The 17454-nt window shown below is 41.9% G+C and overlaps 2 protein-coding genes across 6 annotated transcripts in view; one reads left to right on the forward strand and one right to left on the reverse strand.

Annotated features, from left to right (window-relative positions):
- Positions 1 to 380: 380 nt before the first annotated feature.
- Positions 381 to 7078, reverse strand: LOC119744880 (transcription initiation factor TFIID subunit 10-like). 5 transcript variants are annotated; one of them, XM_038221070.1, is made up of 5 exons: positions 7057 to 7078; positions 4830 to 5007; positions 4145 to 4209; positions 2503 to 2614; positions 381 to 1506 (listed from the first exon to the last, which is right to left on the reverse strand). In XM_038221070.1, the coding sequence occupies exons 2-5, from the start codon at positions 4983 to 4985 to the stop codon at positions 1417 to 1419; spliced, it is 423 nt and encodes a 140-aa protein (XP_038076998.1). In that variant the 5' UTR covers positions 4986 to 5007; positions 7057 to 7078; the 3' UTR covers positions 381 to 1416. The 5 variants fall into 5 exon arrangements, with proteins under 5 accessions (XP_038076998.1, XP_038076997.1, XP_038076996.1 ...); XM_038221069.1 differs by lacking the exon at positions 7057 to 7078 and adding an exon at positions 6791 to 6918; XM_038221068.1 differs by lacking the exon at positions 7057 to 7078 and adding an exon at positions 6778 to 6918.
- Positions 7048 to 17454, forward strand: part of LOC119744879 (spermidine synthase-like) — a 37291-nt gene continuing 26884 nt past the window's right edge. The window contains exon 1 of the mRNA XM_038221063.1: positions 7048 to 7416. Within this exon, the coding sequence (XP_038076991.1) occupies positions 7345 to 7416 (72 nt within the window). The 5' untranslated portion in view covers positions 7048 to 7344. The remainder of the gene's footprint in view (positions 7417 to 17454) is intronic.

A 17454-nucleotide genomic window follows, 5' to 3' on the forward strand; every position in this document is an offset into this window, starting at 1 on the left:
ATTGCTACAATATTGCATAACGGTAGCAATGGTGATGCCTTGGAAGGAAACTGGAAATTTTATGAGAGAATGTGCCTTTTAAATATTCAAACTATTTTGGCTGAAATTTGTATTTTCAGAGCTGAAATTTTGATTCTAGGAGGAAAATATGCAATTGAAGTTCTGTGGTTTTGGTTTTTAAGGGTTTCAATGAATTAGTACTAATTTGTAAATATTGTTTGCACTTTGCTGGTATGTACATGATTGTAAATTGACCTGATAAAGTATATACATTTCACAGAAAACACATTACTTTTACTTCGTGCATTATTCCTGTCACTGTTTTGCAGGAGTTAAAATAAAAAAAAATAAAAAACTATAAAAAAAACTAAACAGACCAATATTTGTGCCTTCCTTCTTATTGTGGTTTTATTTTCACTGAGAATCCCAAGCTACATGAATATCAAATCAACACAAACAAAATTGTTTTTAAACGAACAGGAGATACACGACACACAAATTTAGCTTTACAAGTAATACTAGTTAGGGAAAAAATACAGTAAACGGTAAATATTTTAACTACCAATAAAAAATGTGTTGTTTTCCTATTTGTGACCCTCTGTCTGTCTTCTTCTGAATGAATAATTAATAAAATCGCGGAAATGGAATTTACTGACTTCCCCCTCTTTCAAGAAGAAACAGGAATTAAGTCTTATTCCTCAGATTGACCAATTACTAGACATTCCATTGAATTCACCACATGGTGAGATCTTGTACAGCTTACCGAAGCCTGAACGTGTGAAAAATAAATGTCTCAACCTTTCAAATGCAGCAAGTGGCAAGCAAGTACTACGGATTTACCTAGAGTGAATTTACAGTAAGACATTGGTCATTTACCGACCATTACCCATCGGCAATGGGCCAAAATCTGTATCAGGTCTAGAAGTTGAGGTTCGTCTTAACTTTCTGGTGTCAACTTGCAATAAGGTCAACTTTACTAATTCGATAGTGCTGAATCTGAATCTGGTTGTTCACATTGGTCCAGATTGCACATTAACCTTATGACAACCTTTTTTCATTATTTTGCCCATTTTTGGTCGAAAATAGTATTTTTGCATAAAATTCTGTTTTAATTTCAAATGCTTTCAAACTTGACACATATAAATAGGAAGTCGGCATGAATAATATACGTCATTATTTAAAAAAAAGAGTGACACAGTGCTTACATTTTGAAAGTTCTTTTTTTTTTTACTGAACACAGACAGTGACAAATTGGGGAACTGCCAATTTAGGGCTGGATAGCTCAGTTGGTAGAGCACCGGAACGGCAATCCGGGGATTGCAAATTCAAACCCCACTCCAGACAATTTCTGTGTTCAACTTTTAAAAACTAAATAAATAAATAAAACAAACCATGGAGTGTCTGAACTGTCTGACGCTACGTGAAGTAGTAGGGCTTCTTGACGTTAATTCCGTGCTCAGTGAGGGCGGGTGTAAGGTCCTCCATGGTCAAGGTGTATCTCTTGTCCTGTCAGTGACAAACCCAATTAACATTATGATTGGCTTGCAAGCAGTAAACAAGAGTTACATTTTGGAAGATTCAGAAAGTTTCGAACCACTGGAGAAGTTTCGAGTCACTAAAACTGGGCAGATCGTGTACTGGGCGGAGTATACAGCATTCACTGAGCTACAATTTCATCAGGTTAGTTGTTAGGCAACCTTCTTTAGATTTTGAGCACTTTTGTTGCGAACACAACAAAATGCACAAATTACAAATGATGGACTCCACCTTTAAAACTTTATGTTGAAAACTGCAACTTTCGTGAGTGTCTTAAACGTGCCATCTGCTATGTTTTTCCACGTAGCCTGTGTTTCACTTCGAAAATTCCCCACAAATGATGTCTCTGAACTTTTCTTTTTCATTGTCTCTGAGAAGTCTGTTAGGCCAAAAAAATAAAATAGTCGGTCTCTGGTCAGCGCGCGCGTCGATTTTAATCATGCGCGTCAACCTCTTTTTTTCCTCAAATTGTCCGCGTTAGCTACAACAGCGCCCTCTATTGCCGCACCTCCTCAAATTTTTGTACCAAGGAATGGGCAAATTGCACCAAGGCAAATGATGGAGGGCACAAAGGCAAATTATGGAGGACACCAATGTATATGAGGACATAAAAAAGCAAAAAAAATAGTATTCACCTTGTCTATACAATCCAAGCTTGAAAAAAAAAAGCCAAAAAAACCCCCCCAAAAAACGCGTCACCGCATCAATTCCGGGACTTTGGTCTGACCAGAGACCGACTATTTTTTTTTTTTTTGGCCTTACTGAGGAATTAGTAAAGTTGCTTATGGGTACCTGATCCATAAATCTGGAACCGGTTCCTGACATCAGCGGTCGGGGACTCGACTACCCGTTCACAGCCCTAGCCATGATGAAGGTCCCACAAACTTCCACATCCCTTGCACTGTATGTGCTGCGTCCAGCAGGGTCAGGGTTTAAGAATTTACGGAGTTAGTGGGGTGAACCTACCTTGCCGACCTTCTTGGAGCTCTGGCCCGATCCTCTCATCTTGCAGTGCTGGAGGGCATCGTTGGCAATGTCCGAGATGAACTTCTGGGCTGCCAGAGATATGACACGGGTCCTGCAGGGCCAGACAGAGGAAAACAGAACACTGAATGTTGCGTGCATTGACTGGTGAGTCCATCACAAGTCATCCAGATCTAAGTCAAGTCACAAGTCGGTCAAATCAACTGTGACAAACGCAGTCCTTTTGTTAGTGTCCATCCGCTGTCACTTGTGACTGGACTTGTGAATTGACTTGTGATTTGCTCGTAACCCAACTTGCGATGGGCTCGACTATAACACTGGTTGCATTGTCCCTAACCTCCAACAGGTTTTCTCTAGGTACCCTGCCAAATGCAACAAAATGCAACTTGGCTGAAATAAGGACCCTGCTAAATGCAACAAAATTGCAACAGTGCATTCTGTTGCGTTGTGCAGTGAACCAAGTGCATACCAGCCTTGGCACCAAGCAGTTACTCTGCTAAATGCAACAAAATTGCAACAGTGGATTCTGTTGCATTGTGCAGTGAACCCAGTGCATACCAGCCTTGGCACTATGAGCAGTTACCCTGCTAAATGCAACAAGATGCAACAAGCACAGGGACTTAAGTTGGCTGCTAAATGCAACAGTAATACAGTATGCAACAACTTTTAACCTTTGTTGCTTTCTGTTGCACTAAGGGTTAGGGTTAAAGCCCTAAGTCTTGGTCCAAGACAGGATTCCTCTAACCCTACTAAATGCAACAGAAAGCAACAAAGGTAAAAAGTTGTTGCATACTGTTGCATTTAGCAGGCAACTCAAGTCCCCGTGCTTTGTCGCATCTTGTTGCATTTAGCAGGGTAACTGCTTGATGTCAAAGCTGGTGTTTACTGGGTTCACTGCACAATGCAACGGAGTCCAATGTTGCAGTTTGTTGCATTTAGCAGGGTTCTCATTTCAGTTGTGTTGGATACTGTTGCATTTTAGTAGGGTACTTGACGAATACCCAATGGGGGTTAGGGTAAATGCATTCGTTCCCTAGTGCAGTCAAGCTATGCTGAATCCAGGCTCTGGACGAATCAAATCAACTCTTAGGAAATATGGCACTTGGTCTCATGAAATTCTGAGGATACGTCATGCAAGCGCCTCAGCTTGAAAATATCAGGCCTGTTGTACACTCACAATCTGCTGAGCTCGAGTGTTAAAATTCCCCAGGTTGGATCTGATTCATCTTGTTGATAATGTCCCGCTACTAGCCTGCAGCGTGGGCTTGTCAGCATGTTAGTCGAATTCAGTTTTAGACCACGGATCCTCTACACAAGGATAAATGACTCATCTGGGCTTGTGTACAAAATGTACGGGACGGTTTGTCTACATGCGTGATATGCTGCGTCCGCGCATAGAACATGATAAACAATGCATGTGCGCCACGATCGCCGACAGCTGGCGTCCTGACAGAAATTTGACCACTGAAAGACTGCAGTCGCGCGCTGAGTCTCGCACCTACGCACGCACGAGGCGCAAGTGACATATCAAGCCTCTAACCAGAAATTTGGGGAAGTCATTTATCCTTGTGTAGAGGATCCGTGCTTATACCAAGACTACTATATGAGGTGGGTTTCTACATACACTCTAGGGTCAGAGGCTTCAAAGCCGGCCCTGTTCAGGTAGAAACTTGTCACAGCATCTGGGATCTGTGGATAACATGCATAAAAAATATTCATCAACTTATACAAACACTGGTGGAGATGCAACTGACTTTCCATTCCTTCCCCCCCCCCCCCCATTTTTATTTCCATTTCAGGAAATCAGAAATTCTGTTCCAACCGTACAAACGTGTTCACAAAACAAAAATTCTGTTTCCCGCTTTCAACATGCCTGTCTTGAAGTGGATGTCAATGAAAATCAATGAAAAAGCTTTCTCTCAAAACAATTTTACTACAGAATTTAGCAAACAAAATCACCCAATATCGCTCATCAGGCTTGGAATCAAAACTTTTGGGGTTAGTAAATTTTTGTTGCTTAACAGCTCTGGCTCATATAGGCTCTACAGGTCACAGGGGTTTTAAGCACGACATCCGTCAAACTTGAAAGGATGGTCATAAATGTCCTAGTTCCCAAGGACTACCCTGCTAAATCCAACGGAGCCTGACGGTTACTCATATGAGACACAGTCTTAATTTGCACAATTTATCGCCGAATCTGCTCGCATAGACATAGACCCTTGCTGTGCAAGGCCAGGGGATATTCCACAGACTAGGGAAATAAGTGGAAGAAGGCAAAACTGAACATTGACCTGGTGATGGAGACTTACTGTTGGGGCGTAGTCCTCAATCTGATTTAAGAGATCTTCCAAGGAATCGCCTGCCGTCTTGACATCGCCATTGGTGAGGACGTCTTTAGGGGTAGGGGTGGAGGACCCTGAGGTGCCTGCGCTTGAACTGGTGCCGGAACTTGGGGCAGTCGCCATGTCCAATTCTAGAGATGTCCGTCTGTAATGAGATCAAATTCATTTGGTCAACATTGTGCTTTTGGAATATGTTTTGTACTAAAGCATGTGAATCCCTGCATACTACCGTACGATATGCAACACAGACCCAATGCCTAAAATTCAGTAAACTTCCCATGGTATGTACCGGGACCTTTATTGAGAACTTCAAAAGTTCAAATACAGAACACCGCCGTCTAGTACAAAGATGCTAACCTGGACTTGTACCCGTTTGCGAGTATTGTCGACGTAACGCGAGTCATAATGTTGCTCTTTGTTAGTGCCTAGTGGACTACACCATGTGACCATTGCTGTCATGTTCAGCACTGACACTGTCTGCGACTGTGACAGCAAAATACACAATCATTCCAACAAATATAGTCATCAGTCAAGGCCTAGAGCATCTAGTCCACGCACGTCCGAGTAACTACATGTAGCACGACTAGACTTAACCTAGTACTAGTACTACCCAAACTATGGCCACGCACGCACTAGAGTAGACTCATGCGCTAGCGGCCATACTTCCTTCACAGCGAGAAGTAACTGAACATTTTTGTTTTTCATGGAAATCAATCAGCCTCGAACTCGGCAAGCTCTTGCAGGTTCACTTACCCCAGCGTGTCCACATTTTGGCAACACGATTGTGATTCAGCGCGCCGTGCGTGCTCACGGTACATCGCGCGGTGATCGCTATCTTTATTTTCATGATTTTCGGGTAGCGTGTTGTCACCGCGCTGTCATCGTCATTTTACCCCCAAATTTCCCTCAAAAATCAAAACCCTGCCCTCTATCTAGGCTATGTCATGACATACCTGTTTATTGAGAATGTCGCCAACTACTAACTAGTAACTAGTACAGTTTGGTAGCCTAGCCATGTTGTAGGCCCTAGGCTAGGTCCTATAATTTTAAAGTGGATTTTGTTCCCTTATAGTATACTTAGCTGGAGTTACCCAGCCCTGAGTTTAGATGACAACCCAATGATAAAACTCAGGGCTGGGTAACTCCAGCTACCTTATACTAAGTTATAGCATGTATAGGAACCGGGCCCTACACTTCACGATCGCCACTTTTATAGGGCTAATATCAACCTCGTCCCCAGTGCTTACTTAATTTCCAACCGTGTTTCCAATAGTAAACCCTGGATAGGAAACTTTCTTCCTGTATCCTGATTGGATACCGCAATTGGCTAGTAATGGATTTTTATCGTGTACTTGGTGCTATATATTCACAACGTGCAGTACGTGTTTTCGCGATCATTCGTCCACGCCTTCTCGAAAATACTAATTTCCTTTCCAATTTGCTCATATTAATATGAAATATGATACTGCATGTTGTCTCGATAAGATCGTAACAGTTTGATTTCAAAAATCGTGTATTCGTAACTCACGCCGTGCTCGCGCTGCGACAAATTGACTCTGTTTTTACCCCAGACACCGCATACAAAAACAAACGCTAATGTGTAACGCATATCCAGGCACCAGACTGTTCCTCATTTGCATACGTGTGCAAAAATCTTGCACATGCAAATGATCCAATACCAGGGTGAGAGAGCAGGTAGTGGTGGGCGCGTACTGCGCGACACCCTGGGGACGAGGTTGGGCTAATATCACTTTCTGATAATGGCTGACTAGTTTAATCCTCAACCCTCCATTATCTGCGCAGGTAACGCTTGCATACGCGCGCGCGTTGTCACACACAAATTGAAGGGAATGAAGCCTTGCGTAGAAAAAGGACCGCGTAGCTTTTGGGGGTCTGACGATAACACGACACATACCTGAAGCCTCTACCTGATTATCTGCCTCTCAAATTGTTACGGTTTTTGTACCCACTAACAGTAACAGTCCTTTACATGCATGACATGTACATGTACCGGTAGTTATCATTAATCATGTCAATTGTCATTCCGGAATACGAATACGGGTTCGGTGTCTTTTCGAGTCGAGTCGCCGACTAGCAGTGCATTATAGCGCCCTCTCTTGACAATACCTTTAGCGCGCGCTAGCGGTGCTGTATTAATTACACAGTACGTTGAGCACACATACGATATACAGACCCGACTTGACCTCGTAGCTGTTGTCAATGCCCTCGACGCGACCTGGATAAGCATCAATGGAGGGTTTTTGGTAAAGCTCATCGCTCAGTTCTGATTTCTGTATTCATTCATTCAACCATAGAGCAAGGATCGGATTCAACAATGACATTTTGACAGTGTCACTACGACCTGAGAATTTGTAGCCTGCTTTTTACGTATCGCCTGCCGGTAGCGGTACCGGTACGACGACTTCACGTCGAGGGTAGGCCCCCTGTTCAATCCACTTCTGCTGCGCTGCAGTCACTGGCAATGGGCAACATAGACGTTCTGGACGAGGGGCGTCCGTCCCAAGAAAACAAAAAAGAGCATGATGGCAACCAGGTTAGTCTCATTTGTTGGTTATGTTTTGAAGTTGGAAAGAATGTGGAAAGAATTCAATACACCCCAATGACCACGTACGGTTTCCCTGTAGCCCAGGTGGACTCCCTTTCCTCCCTACGTAACGGAGGGAGTCCAGGGTATGAAGTGCTCAAAACCTGGCGAAAAAATTTCTGACGAATATTGTTTATATTTTTACCTTGTTGGAGAAGCAAATTTGTACGTCGTAGTATTCTATGTGTCCTTATCTATTGGGCCGCTGGGTTCAGAAATTCCATTTGCGATGCTGACCGACCTTAATCTGGCAAATACACTCGAAAGCATCGTTAAACTTGTACGTGTTTGTAGACTCTTTATCAGTTTCTCACCGCCGAGTCTATTCTAGTCGTACATGATGTACGTCTGTGCAGCGTGTAGTCTGGTTCCCTAGACCGGACAATCATTCTCGACGCTCATATCACGTCTGGTCCAGGGGCCAGACTATGCAGCATGAATATGCAGTGCGCACGCGCGATTTGCTTAGTAACCATCCTCATACGCACGCGCACTTACTTGAAGGCGCGGTCGCTAATCCAATGACCGAGCGTGTTTTACCAGAAACACGTTTCGGCTTTGGTCATTGGTTGAGCGTTTTCGTGACATCAGTTGGCTGGAGTGACGTCACGGTTCCAACCAAAACTAAACAAATGAGGGCGCTAGCGTGCGTGCGCGCTTTCGTTTGCATGTACATTGTACATGACGTACGACTCTGGGAATAAACTGATGAAAAGAGACTACAAACACGTTCAAGTTTAACGCTGCAATAGAGTTTATTTTCCTGATTAATGTCGGTCAGCATCACATATGGAATTCCTGAACCCAGCGGCCCAATCCGGTTCGTTAGTGTGACGTCACCTCCAGCACTTTCTGCATGATTGCAACCGGAAGTTAACGCAGCTCGAGCGCTTGTAGCCAATGGGCGCCAGTAATCATGAGTGCTGCGCGCGTGTGTATGACGTTTTCACTAACGAACCGGATAGGTAAGGACACATAGAAAATGTAGGCGTGAAATAAGCTTCTGTAATGAGGTAAAACGTAACAAAAATCTGGTCCAAATTTTGGGTGGTCTTATGTAGAGAATTCTCACCCTGGACGTTAATATGTAATGCAATGCAGACTTCGTCCAACCTGGGCTAGGTTTCCCTGCAAAGTGCAGGCAACATGGGCAATGCATATGCCAATGACGACTCATAATATCATTGACATCAACCACCAGAGTAGGCCTACACTAGAATGGGAATTACACATGTATGTAATACCCATAGTTCTAGGGGTACCACCAGAAAGGGATAACATGTCCTAAAAAGTGAAAATTAGCAGGGAAGCATTACAATGTAGTTTAAAAACACTTAAAACTTTTCAGGCCAGTCTTGGTTTGTACACAGAGTGTCAAGTGGCGTGGCGTATATGGAATTCTTTCCTTACCAGGCCATGCAGTATTTATGGTCACGATGTATGACCTCTGACCATTTTAATTAGTTGTCGCTATTGTGCAGGAGGAATTCACTCAACGTACGTGCAAGCACCAGTGCTAACATATGAATTCCTTTGGGGAACTAACCCACCGGGCCGGTTTTTATGTGCAACCTCTATGAGAGAACACGGCGAAAAATCATTAAAAACAGGCCTTTTTTGACATCTGTCGCCACCACTTCATTATTCTACAGGGTATACCTTAGATCTCACTACAGTGTGACCCTAACAATATACTCTTTCAGAAAATGAAAGAAAAACTGAATAAAACACTGAGTTTCACTCGCGTATTGATGTTAAACATTGCATTTTTAGTCAAAAATCTCTCTGTTTTGTGTGTAAACCACGCGTTTTGCCAAGAACTGGTCCATTAACATCATCATAATGTTAAATAGCGCCACCTGGGAGCTTAGATCTCTCGAGTCATTTTTCTTTGTCTCGTCAGCTTTCCAACAATATAACCCTTATTGTGATTGGTTAAGGTTTAGGCTCGCGTGTATTCATTTACTAAAGAATTGTACATCTAAACTCCAATAAAATTTGCCGTTGCTCAATGGCTCAGCGCGTAGGGTCTGTTTATTTTACACGTGCTAGGCAGTGCTACTGTATATACACAGAGCCCGGGAGCTCTTATCTCTGTGTGTCCAAGGTCATCTGGCTGTGCGCTTTGGCAAGTTTACATGGGGTCCTTTTGACCACAAAGGATTTGATATGACGAATATACACCAAGCACGGTGGTCGAAAATTGCCACAGCAGCGCATCCTCTGTTGGTCAGAATTGGATCAACTCTCAGCCCTGCCCACTTAAAGTTGTCAGCCAATTCATTCATTGACCTGATGACCTTTAAACCCAAAATGATTGACACTGACAGATTCGCTATACATCATGTACATGTATTTGGTGTTGTCACCGCTGTAAATGTCTTTTTGAGCGCCACCAATGATGCGAGTGTTGATTCTTACGTGACCTGATTAAGATGGCTAGCTGCAACATACACTCAACGGATAGCGCAACTTCAATCGGTGATCGTGTAGTGTAGGGCCCGGTTCCTATAAGGGAACAAAATCCACTTTGAAATTATTGGACCTACCAAACTAGTTTGTGACATTCTCAATAAATAGGTATGTCATAGATAGAGGGCAGGGTTTTGGTTTTTTGAGGGAAATTTGGGGTAAAATGACGATGACAGCATGGCGACAACACGCGACCCGAAAATAAAAATGGCGATCACCGCGCGATGTACTGTGAGCACGCATGGCGTGCTGAATCGCAAGGCACAAACCGCGCAGGAAAATAGTGATTTTCTACACATTCAACGTTGGGCGGGGAACTTATTCACCTGGAGGGGGACAGATCCACCTAGGTAAATGTGTTCCCCCCCCTCCCAACACACACACACACACACACAAACGTGTGTTCACCGTCGATCATGGATGTCCTATTGTCCCTCTTTTGTTTGTACTCTAACTTTTTAGGAAAACTCCCATAGATTTTGTAATATAGCGAGGATTTTCTTTTGTTCCTCTTCCCTTTTCCATTGTGTGTAAATGTACTTTTTGGCAACAGCTCTCATTGGTTTTGTACATGTTTTCTAATCGAGGTCGTCCTTGATTCACCAATGGTGTCCTGGATTTACACCAATAACAAACTGTGCCCTATACACATGCATCACAGCACAAGGTATGGTAAGCCTGGTAAAGCTATTGCCAGTATTGCACCCAGCACACCACACAGCCTTGCATTCAAGGCTACCGGTAAATGGGACTTTCCTGGATGATTAGACTGTGGCCAGACTGGGACCTTGAGAGCAGACAAACATGCTGAACAAAATCAGGCCATCTTTACTCACTCTTTTAACCAACAAAACTCTCCAAAATTTTTGTGAGGCAAAGACAAGGTCCTCAGTATTTCACCAGCCAAGCTTGAGGTCTCAATTTTAATTTTTATAGGAGATTTTTCTTTAACATTTTGCACCTGAGCGTGAAGCCAAGTGATTTCAATTTGAAGTTTAAGACTAGACTGGCACATGCATACAGTACATGCATGGAGTACCTATTAAGTGTGACATCTTTAAGAACCAGAAAGTGTAGTGCAAACGAATGGAGTAAGCGCGTGTGTTGGTTCACGGGCTGAATCACGCGCTTAAATGTCTTTCACACACATTTTGTGTGCGTGACGTGTTCATGTCGGTACTCCGTTGTACGTGTCCAAGTTTTTGAGAAGATAATGACCAGTAGTCTGGTGACACAACTATGGAAATTATGTGTAGAAATTGAGACTTGGTACCAGATGTTTCTTTTTACTCAGTTGAAATCTGCAGTAGGTCAATTCCGGTGTCATATGAAAATCGGACTCGTATGAAAATTGGACTCTTTGGCCCTTTTATTGGTTAAACCCTCTCATGTGACCGGTCCCTCTCCTAATTATCTATGCATGAGCATGCGCAATACCACCAATGAGTCCGTATTTCATAAAACCTAAATTCATGCTACACCGGCATGACAGACGGGACAGGCCTGCCACGACCAATGTGTAAGGTGTAACCATCTAGGTGATGTACTAAGTCAAAGTAAACACTCTATTTCAAATTCAAAAACAATCCACGAAACTATTCAGTGGCTGTATAGTGAAAAACGTAATTTCAGCGTGACTGACGGGACGGAAATTACACTCCATATTTTAAAAACGACTTTCATCGGAGAAAGCTACCGGGTATCTGTTGCCCTGGGAAATTTAACATTTTTTTTTCTTTAAAAGTTAATCACTGTTATGCCAATAATCAGTGAACACTTTACTTAGTACCGGGCTCATTAATGAGCCCACTATTAAGTAAAACACCAGGCTCATTAATGTTGTGACAGATGGGACATGACAGACGACGGGACAATGCTAAATAAATGTATGGTATGCACAGGCATTTATTATTTTTAAGAATGACATGTAGTACTGGTAGGCCTATCAACTAAAGAATAATAAAAAAGTAAAATACTTTTTTTTATAAAATAATTTTAAGCGATATAGGCTAAACCTTCGACAGTCATTTTAAAAACTTTTTCCCCACATTTTTTTTTCAATAGGACCTACATGTACGTACCCTTCAAGTATGTTAATGAATTTAATTCTTTTTATTATTCAAGTCAAGTGGGCGTTTCTACCACATGGTCATTTTTACCCTGACCAGAAGCTTAGCTAACTGATCCATGCTAATTCAGTTCATTAATATTCGTTACATCTGCCAATTACAAACGCTGCAGCCAACAGGTATCGGTCCCCAGGTCATTCAAATTCTGACTGGAGGCCAGGGAAGACGCATCCAATTCATAATTATTTTCACGTTTTGTTATAATTTCTGTGAGATGTCGCGCAAAACGCAGCTGGGCGGGTGTAGTGTGAATTTCGGAATTTGAAATACATTCTTTCTTTTTTTTTTCAAAATGGTGCAAGACTGTCATGTTTCATCTTTTGGTTTAAAATTCTATAGTGCCTAGTGGTGGATAGTGACGGCATCAGACTTCATAGTCAACCAAAAATAAAATAAAAATGTTGAATATATTGGCTTAACAGACAGAATGTAACCAAGAAATGATTAGGGCGCCCTCTGTTGATCCCTGTGTTGTTGCTAGAAATACATTGAATAAAGAGCCTCACTGAAGTTTAAAGGGAATATACAACATTTGCAAACATCGAAAAATAAAACTACCAAGTTTGTACGAAATACATTACTAGGATGTTGGTAAATGACAGTCTTAAGCATCCAGTAAAATTATGGCACCTGGTGTGAAGTCATTTTCAAGCAAATGGTATTTTTGTATAAATTTCCAACAGTGGTCGGCCGACCACCGTTGGAAAAACTTTCAACTACTGGTCCAAATTCACCATTTTTTTCAGTCCAAATTTTGTTTGCTGTTGGTTACTTGTTCATGTTTATGTGCAGGCCAGCTAGACTGGTTCCCTTACCTTACAATTTTTCGGCATCTATAAATTGATCCATTATATCTTTAGTGGAGTCAGGGAACCAGACTACTCCACCATTTGTGTTTTTCTTGGGTTTTCCAGCATTTTCGAACACAAAACGTCAAACATGTCAGCGCAACAATATTTGATCTATTATAGTAACCCCTCAAATAGTTCATTTCTGAAAATTACAGCAAACGCCAATGATGTACATGTACATTCCCTTTAATGTACCCTCTAAACTGTTCTCCCATTGTCTCATTTGCCTGCGCCGGGTCAAGCCACAACATCGTTGAAGCATAAGAACTGCAATAGAGGGGAACTCAAATTTCCATCACAAAGTAGAGGAAAACGCTACTTCTGTTTCTCGAAACCTCAAACCTTGATAAAAATAATTCCAAGCGCAGTACACAGAAGAAAAGCAAAAACTGTTTCTGAAAGTTTGGTTTGTCTACTTTCCAAGAAAAAATTATTCACATATATGTAGAAAATGTACTTTGAAAATTCATGAGTTCGCAGCTCTTATCCGGAATTAACCAGTACTCACGTTACAAACAGTTACTCACGTTTAACAGATTTAGTTGCCTTTTATTCTAAAATATGTGTTTTTATCAACAAAACACAAGTATTTATATTATGTAATGTTCATGAGAAGGAAGAAAAATCCTAAATGCCAAAATTTAATTCATTGCAAATGTTAGTGAGAAAGTACTCTTTTTCGGTTACTCTTGTTACATTGACCAAAAAAATGGTATCGGTACAAAAGGCTTCTTTTTGATATTTCAGAATGGATTATGCCAAGTTTAATTGCTGGATGACTTGAAATTAATGATGTTACATTTAATTTCACATTCTTGGATGTATAATCTGTAATAAAAATGTGAAACGTACTGGGTTAAAATATCAATTTATTTTTCTCAGCCGTGTCCATCAACCTCACTCATCAAATTCTTGTACGGTAGGCCTATATACAATCGTCCATCACAGAATTTGTTAATAAGGGAATAACAGTGTGAGGAGCCGGTCTTCACATAATGACCGGGTGTGGGGGGTGACCGCTGTTAATGGACTGAGACGCAGTCGAGGTCCATTAACAGCGGTCACCCCCAAACCTGGTCATTATCACGCAGTGAAGACCGGATCCTCACACTGTTATTCCCATTAATAAATACCTCTTTTAACGAAATAAACAGTTAAAATGCTCCAATTTTGTGACTGGCGGCGATATTTCCAGATTTTTTTGTGTTCATGTTCATGGGCCATATTTTAACTTATGGTACGGCTGTCTCTTCGATAAGCGTTGTTATTACACCAACAGCCGGGCCCAGGCTGTGCTGGACATTGCTGGACAATGTCTTCATTGCGTACGCATATGACGTCCAGCATGTCCAGGGTTTGGACTTCTGCTGCCGTAGCGAAACAAAATATTTACAACAATGTTTTCATATTTTTACCTGATGGAGGAAGCTGAAATTTCGTTTACACACTCCTCGTGTCCAGAATTACAAAGATTCTTGGTTTAGGAAAGTTAAATATCTCGTTGGGCGAAGTGTTTAAAGAAAATGAATCGTAGATCTACGCTGTTGTCGTAAACATCCTCAGTATATCAGATACTGCACTGCTGTATGTACATGTACGATGTCCAGTCGTTTTAAAACTTCCCTACGCTTGCGCACACCCATAGCAACTGTGTTGCATACACGCGCGTCAGTGTCACGCGAAGGTGGTTGAGCGCATGTGCAGTGCTGTATTGTTACAAGCTGCCGTATGACTGTTGTAAATTTGGCCAATCATTGCCTTCCATGGGGCTGGATCAATGCTGGTTCAGGGGCCATTTTTTCGCTTGTTCTTTGAAGCCAGTCATTATCACCGTTAATGCCCGGCCATGCATTTGCCAAGTGATCGAGTTTCGACCGATCAGAAACCATCAACTCTCCAAGGTATTTATTAATTCACATTCTTGGCTGTATTACCGGTATCTAAAATAAAATGTTAAACTTGGTTAAAAAAAAAATTGCCTGCAGAAATACCGGTAACTGGTATTAAAAAAATTATGCCAAATTTAATTGCTGGATGACTGCACCGGTATTACAGTATTTTAATTACAGGTACTTGCATGTTCTGTGTACGCGTACGGTATTGCACCATACACAAGTATACAGTCCACGGTTTGTTGTGTAACAGAATACATATATTTGCAGGTTTTATGCAATATAGGCCCTACACAGAGATCAGAGACAGTAATTGTGTATTACCAGTATATCCCTTGTCCATGGGGTCAAGGCCATTACCAGTTTGTATGCACACAAATTATACATAAACATTATTATGCCTGAATACCTACCTTGACATTTCTATATGGCTTCAGCCACAGTGGCGCGGGGGGGGGGGGGGGGGGGGGGGGGGGGGGGGGGGGGGGGGGGGTTACCAATTTTTGGTTTTTGTTTTTTTTGGTTGTACTGTCATATTCGTGCTGAGTTAGCTAAGGAATTTGGGGGGGGGGGGTGTACGCATCGTGCACTGGTCTTTTTGCTGTCAGTCTTTTTGTTTTTATTCAGAAATTTCTTTTGCTTTTTGACCAGTATGATGTTATTGTAATTTATACAGTTTATATTTCAAGTTATTGTCTTCTGAAATGTAGATTTTTTTATTGCTTTTATCAAGTACTCTATGATTATACACCAATACAAGAATTTCATTTGTGTTTTTAACTTACATGACAAATAATACCGGTATGAATATCCCACTGCGGGATATGCCATACGCAGATTAAAAAGTATATTCTTATTGTAATTTATACAGTTAATATTTTAAGTTATTGTCATCTTAAATGTAGATCGCTGTGTGTACACCAATACAAGAATTTCATTTCTGTTTTAAACTTACTGACAAATAATATGAATATCCCTCTGCAAGGAAATGCCATACGCAGATATAAAAAGTTAAATTCTTATTGTAATTTATACAGTTTATATTTAAGTTATTGTCATCTTAAATGTACCGGTAGATTCCTGTTTTTATTGCTTTTATACACTCTATGAATATACACCAATACAAGAATTTCATTTCTGTTTTTAACTTACATGACAAATAATATGAATATCCCACTGGTGGGAAATGCCATACGCAGATTTAAAAGCACATCCTATTGATAGAATTGTCAAAAACTGTAAAAACAAAAATCTACCGGTATATCAACACAAAAGTTTCCTGTCCCTTACAGAAATTCTGGCAAGCTTGCATGCAAGCTCTTTCATGGCAATTAAGCTTGCAGACAAGCTTGCAGACAAGCTTGCAGACAAGTTTGCAGACAAGTTTGCAGAGAGTTTGCAACAAGCTTGCAACCAGCTTGCAACCAGCTTGCAACCAGCTTGCAACCAGCTTGCAACCATCTTGCAACCATCTTGCAACCAGCTTGCAACCAGCTTGCAACCAGCTTGCAACCAGCTTGCAACCAGCTTGCAACCAGCTTGCAACCAGCTTGCAACCAGCTTGCAACCAGCTTGCAACCAGCTTGCAACCAGCTTGCAAGGTCCCAAAAATGTAAATTTGGGCAAGCTAATTTGCAAGCTTGCTTGTCGGCAAGCTTGTCTCAAGGCATGGTATATTGTACCCCCAGTTTAGGGCCTGTCAAATTATGTGTGCTTTCATAGAAGACCTTATGGCGACGAAAAATATTTAATAGATTGAATATTGCAGTGTGTGTCTTACGTGGCCAGAAAGTAGCTCAAGCTACAAAATGTACGCTTGTATGTACATGTATGTACTGCGCTCATCCCGCGCTTTCGATGCGCTCAACTCGCTCTCTTTGCGCCCCTGTCAAGCCCAATTACTTGATGTAGTCGCTGCCGCTGCGCTGTCACTGCGCTGTTGATACGTCCTAGTAGCAGGTGTCGCGCTCTCTCTATCTGACCAAAATGCGCTCATGTGACGTCACTTGCGCTGTATACATGTAAATACCACCACAAAATGGTCAATCCACAGTCCAGTTTAAAATGTTTTCTAGAATTTCATCGCAGTCGAGTTACTTTCTCATGGAGACTATAATGTACATGAACATCAACTGCCTTGTGCCTAGGCTGCCTCAATGCCACGTCAATGTCGCCCGATTCACGCTCGCAGAGCACCGAGTTGCGTCATAACGGCGTTCATAACGTTGGTGCTCATCAGAGACCATTAAGACCCTCTGGCACCCATCTTACGACCTATGTAGTTCTCGCTGCGGCCTATGTTGTTGTTGCACCCCAGTCATTTATTAAGGACGCAGTACGATGCATGCATGATTGCAGACAGTCTGACAGGGCCTTTAACAAAACTACCACAGCCTGTCAATTGTACCAATATGAGACCAAATTACAGAACTGTTCAAACCTGTCGCCTGATAGATTTTGACGAATACTGGTAGGTTATTTTAGGAGATTTGCTGCTTGCAAAGGAAAGTTCTCTGTTTTTAACGCATCTTTAACAGGAATTGCCCGGCCAGTCGGTGGCCTGGAAATGTGGGGTTAATGTTGTCTGGTCCGCCCTCATAACATGCTTTTGGCCCCCCCCCCCTATACAGTACATTGTACTGC

This window comes from Patiria miniata, unplaced genomic scaffold (genome assembly GCF_015706575.1).
Source record: "Patiria miniata isolate m_02_andy unplaced genomic scaffold, ASM1570657v1 HiC_scaffold_7, whole genome shotgun sequence".
NCBI classification, from domain to species: domain Eukaryota; kingdom Metazoa; phylum Echinodermata; class Asteroidea; order Valvatida; family Asterinidae; genus Patiria; species Patiria miniata.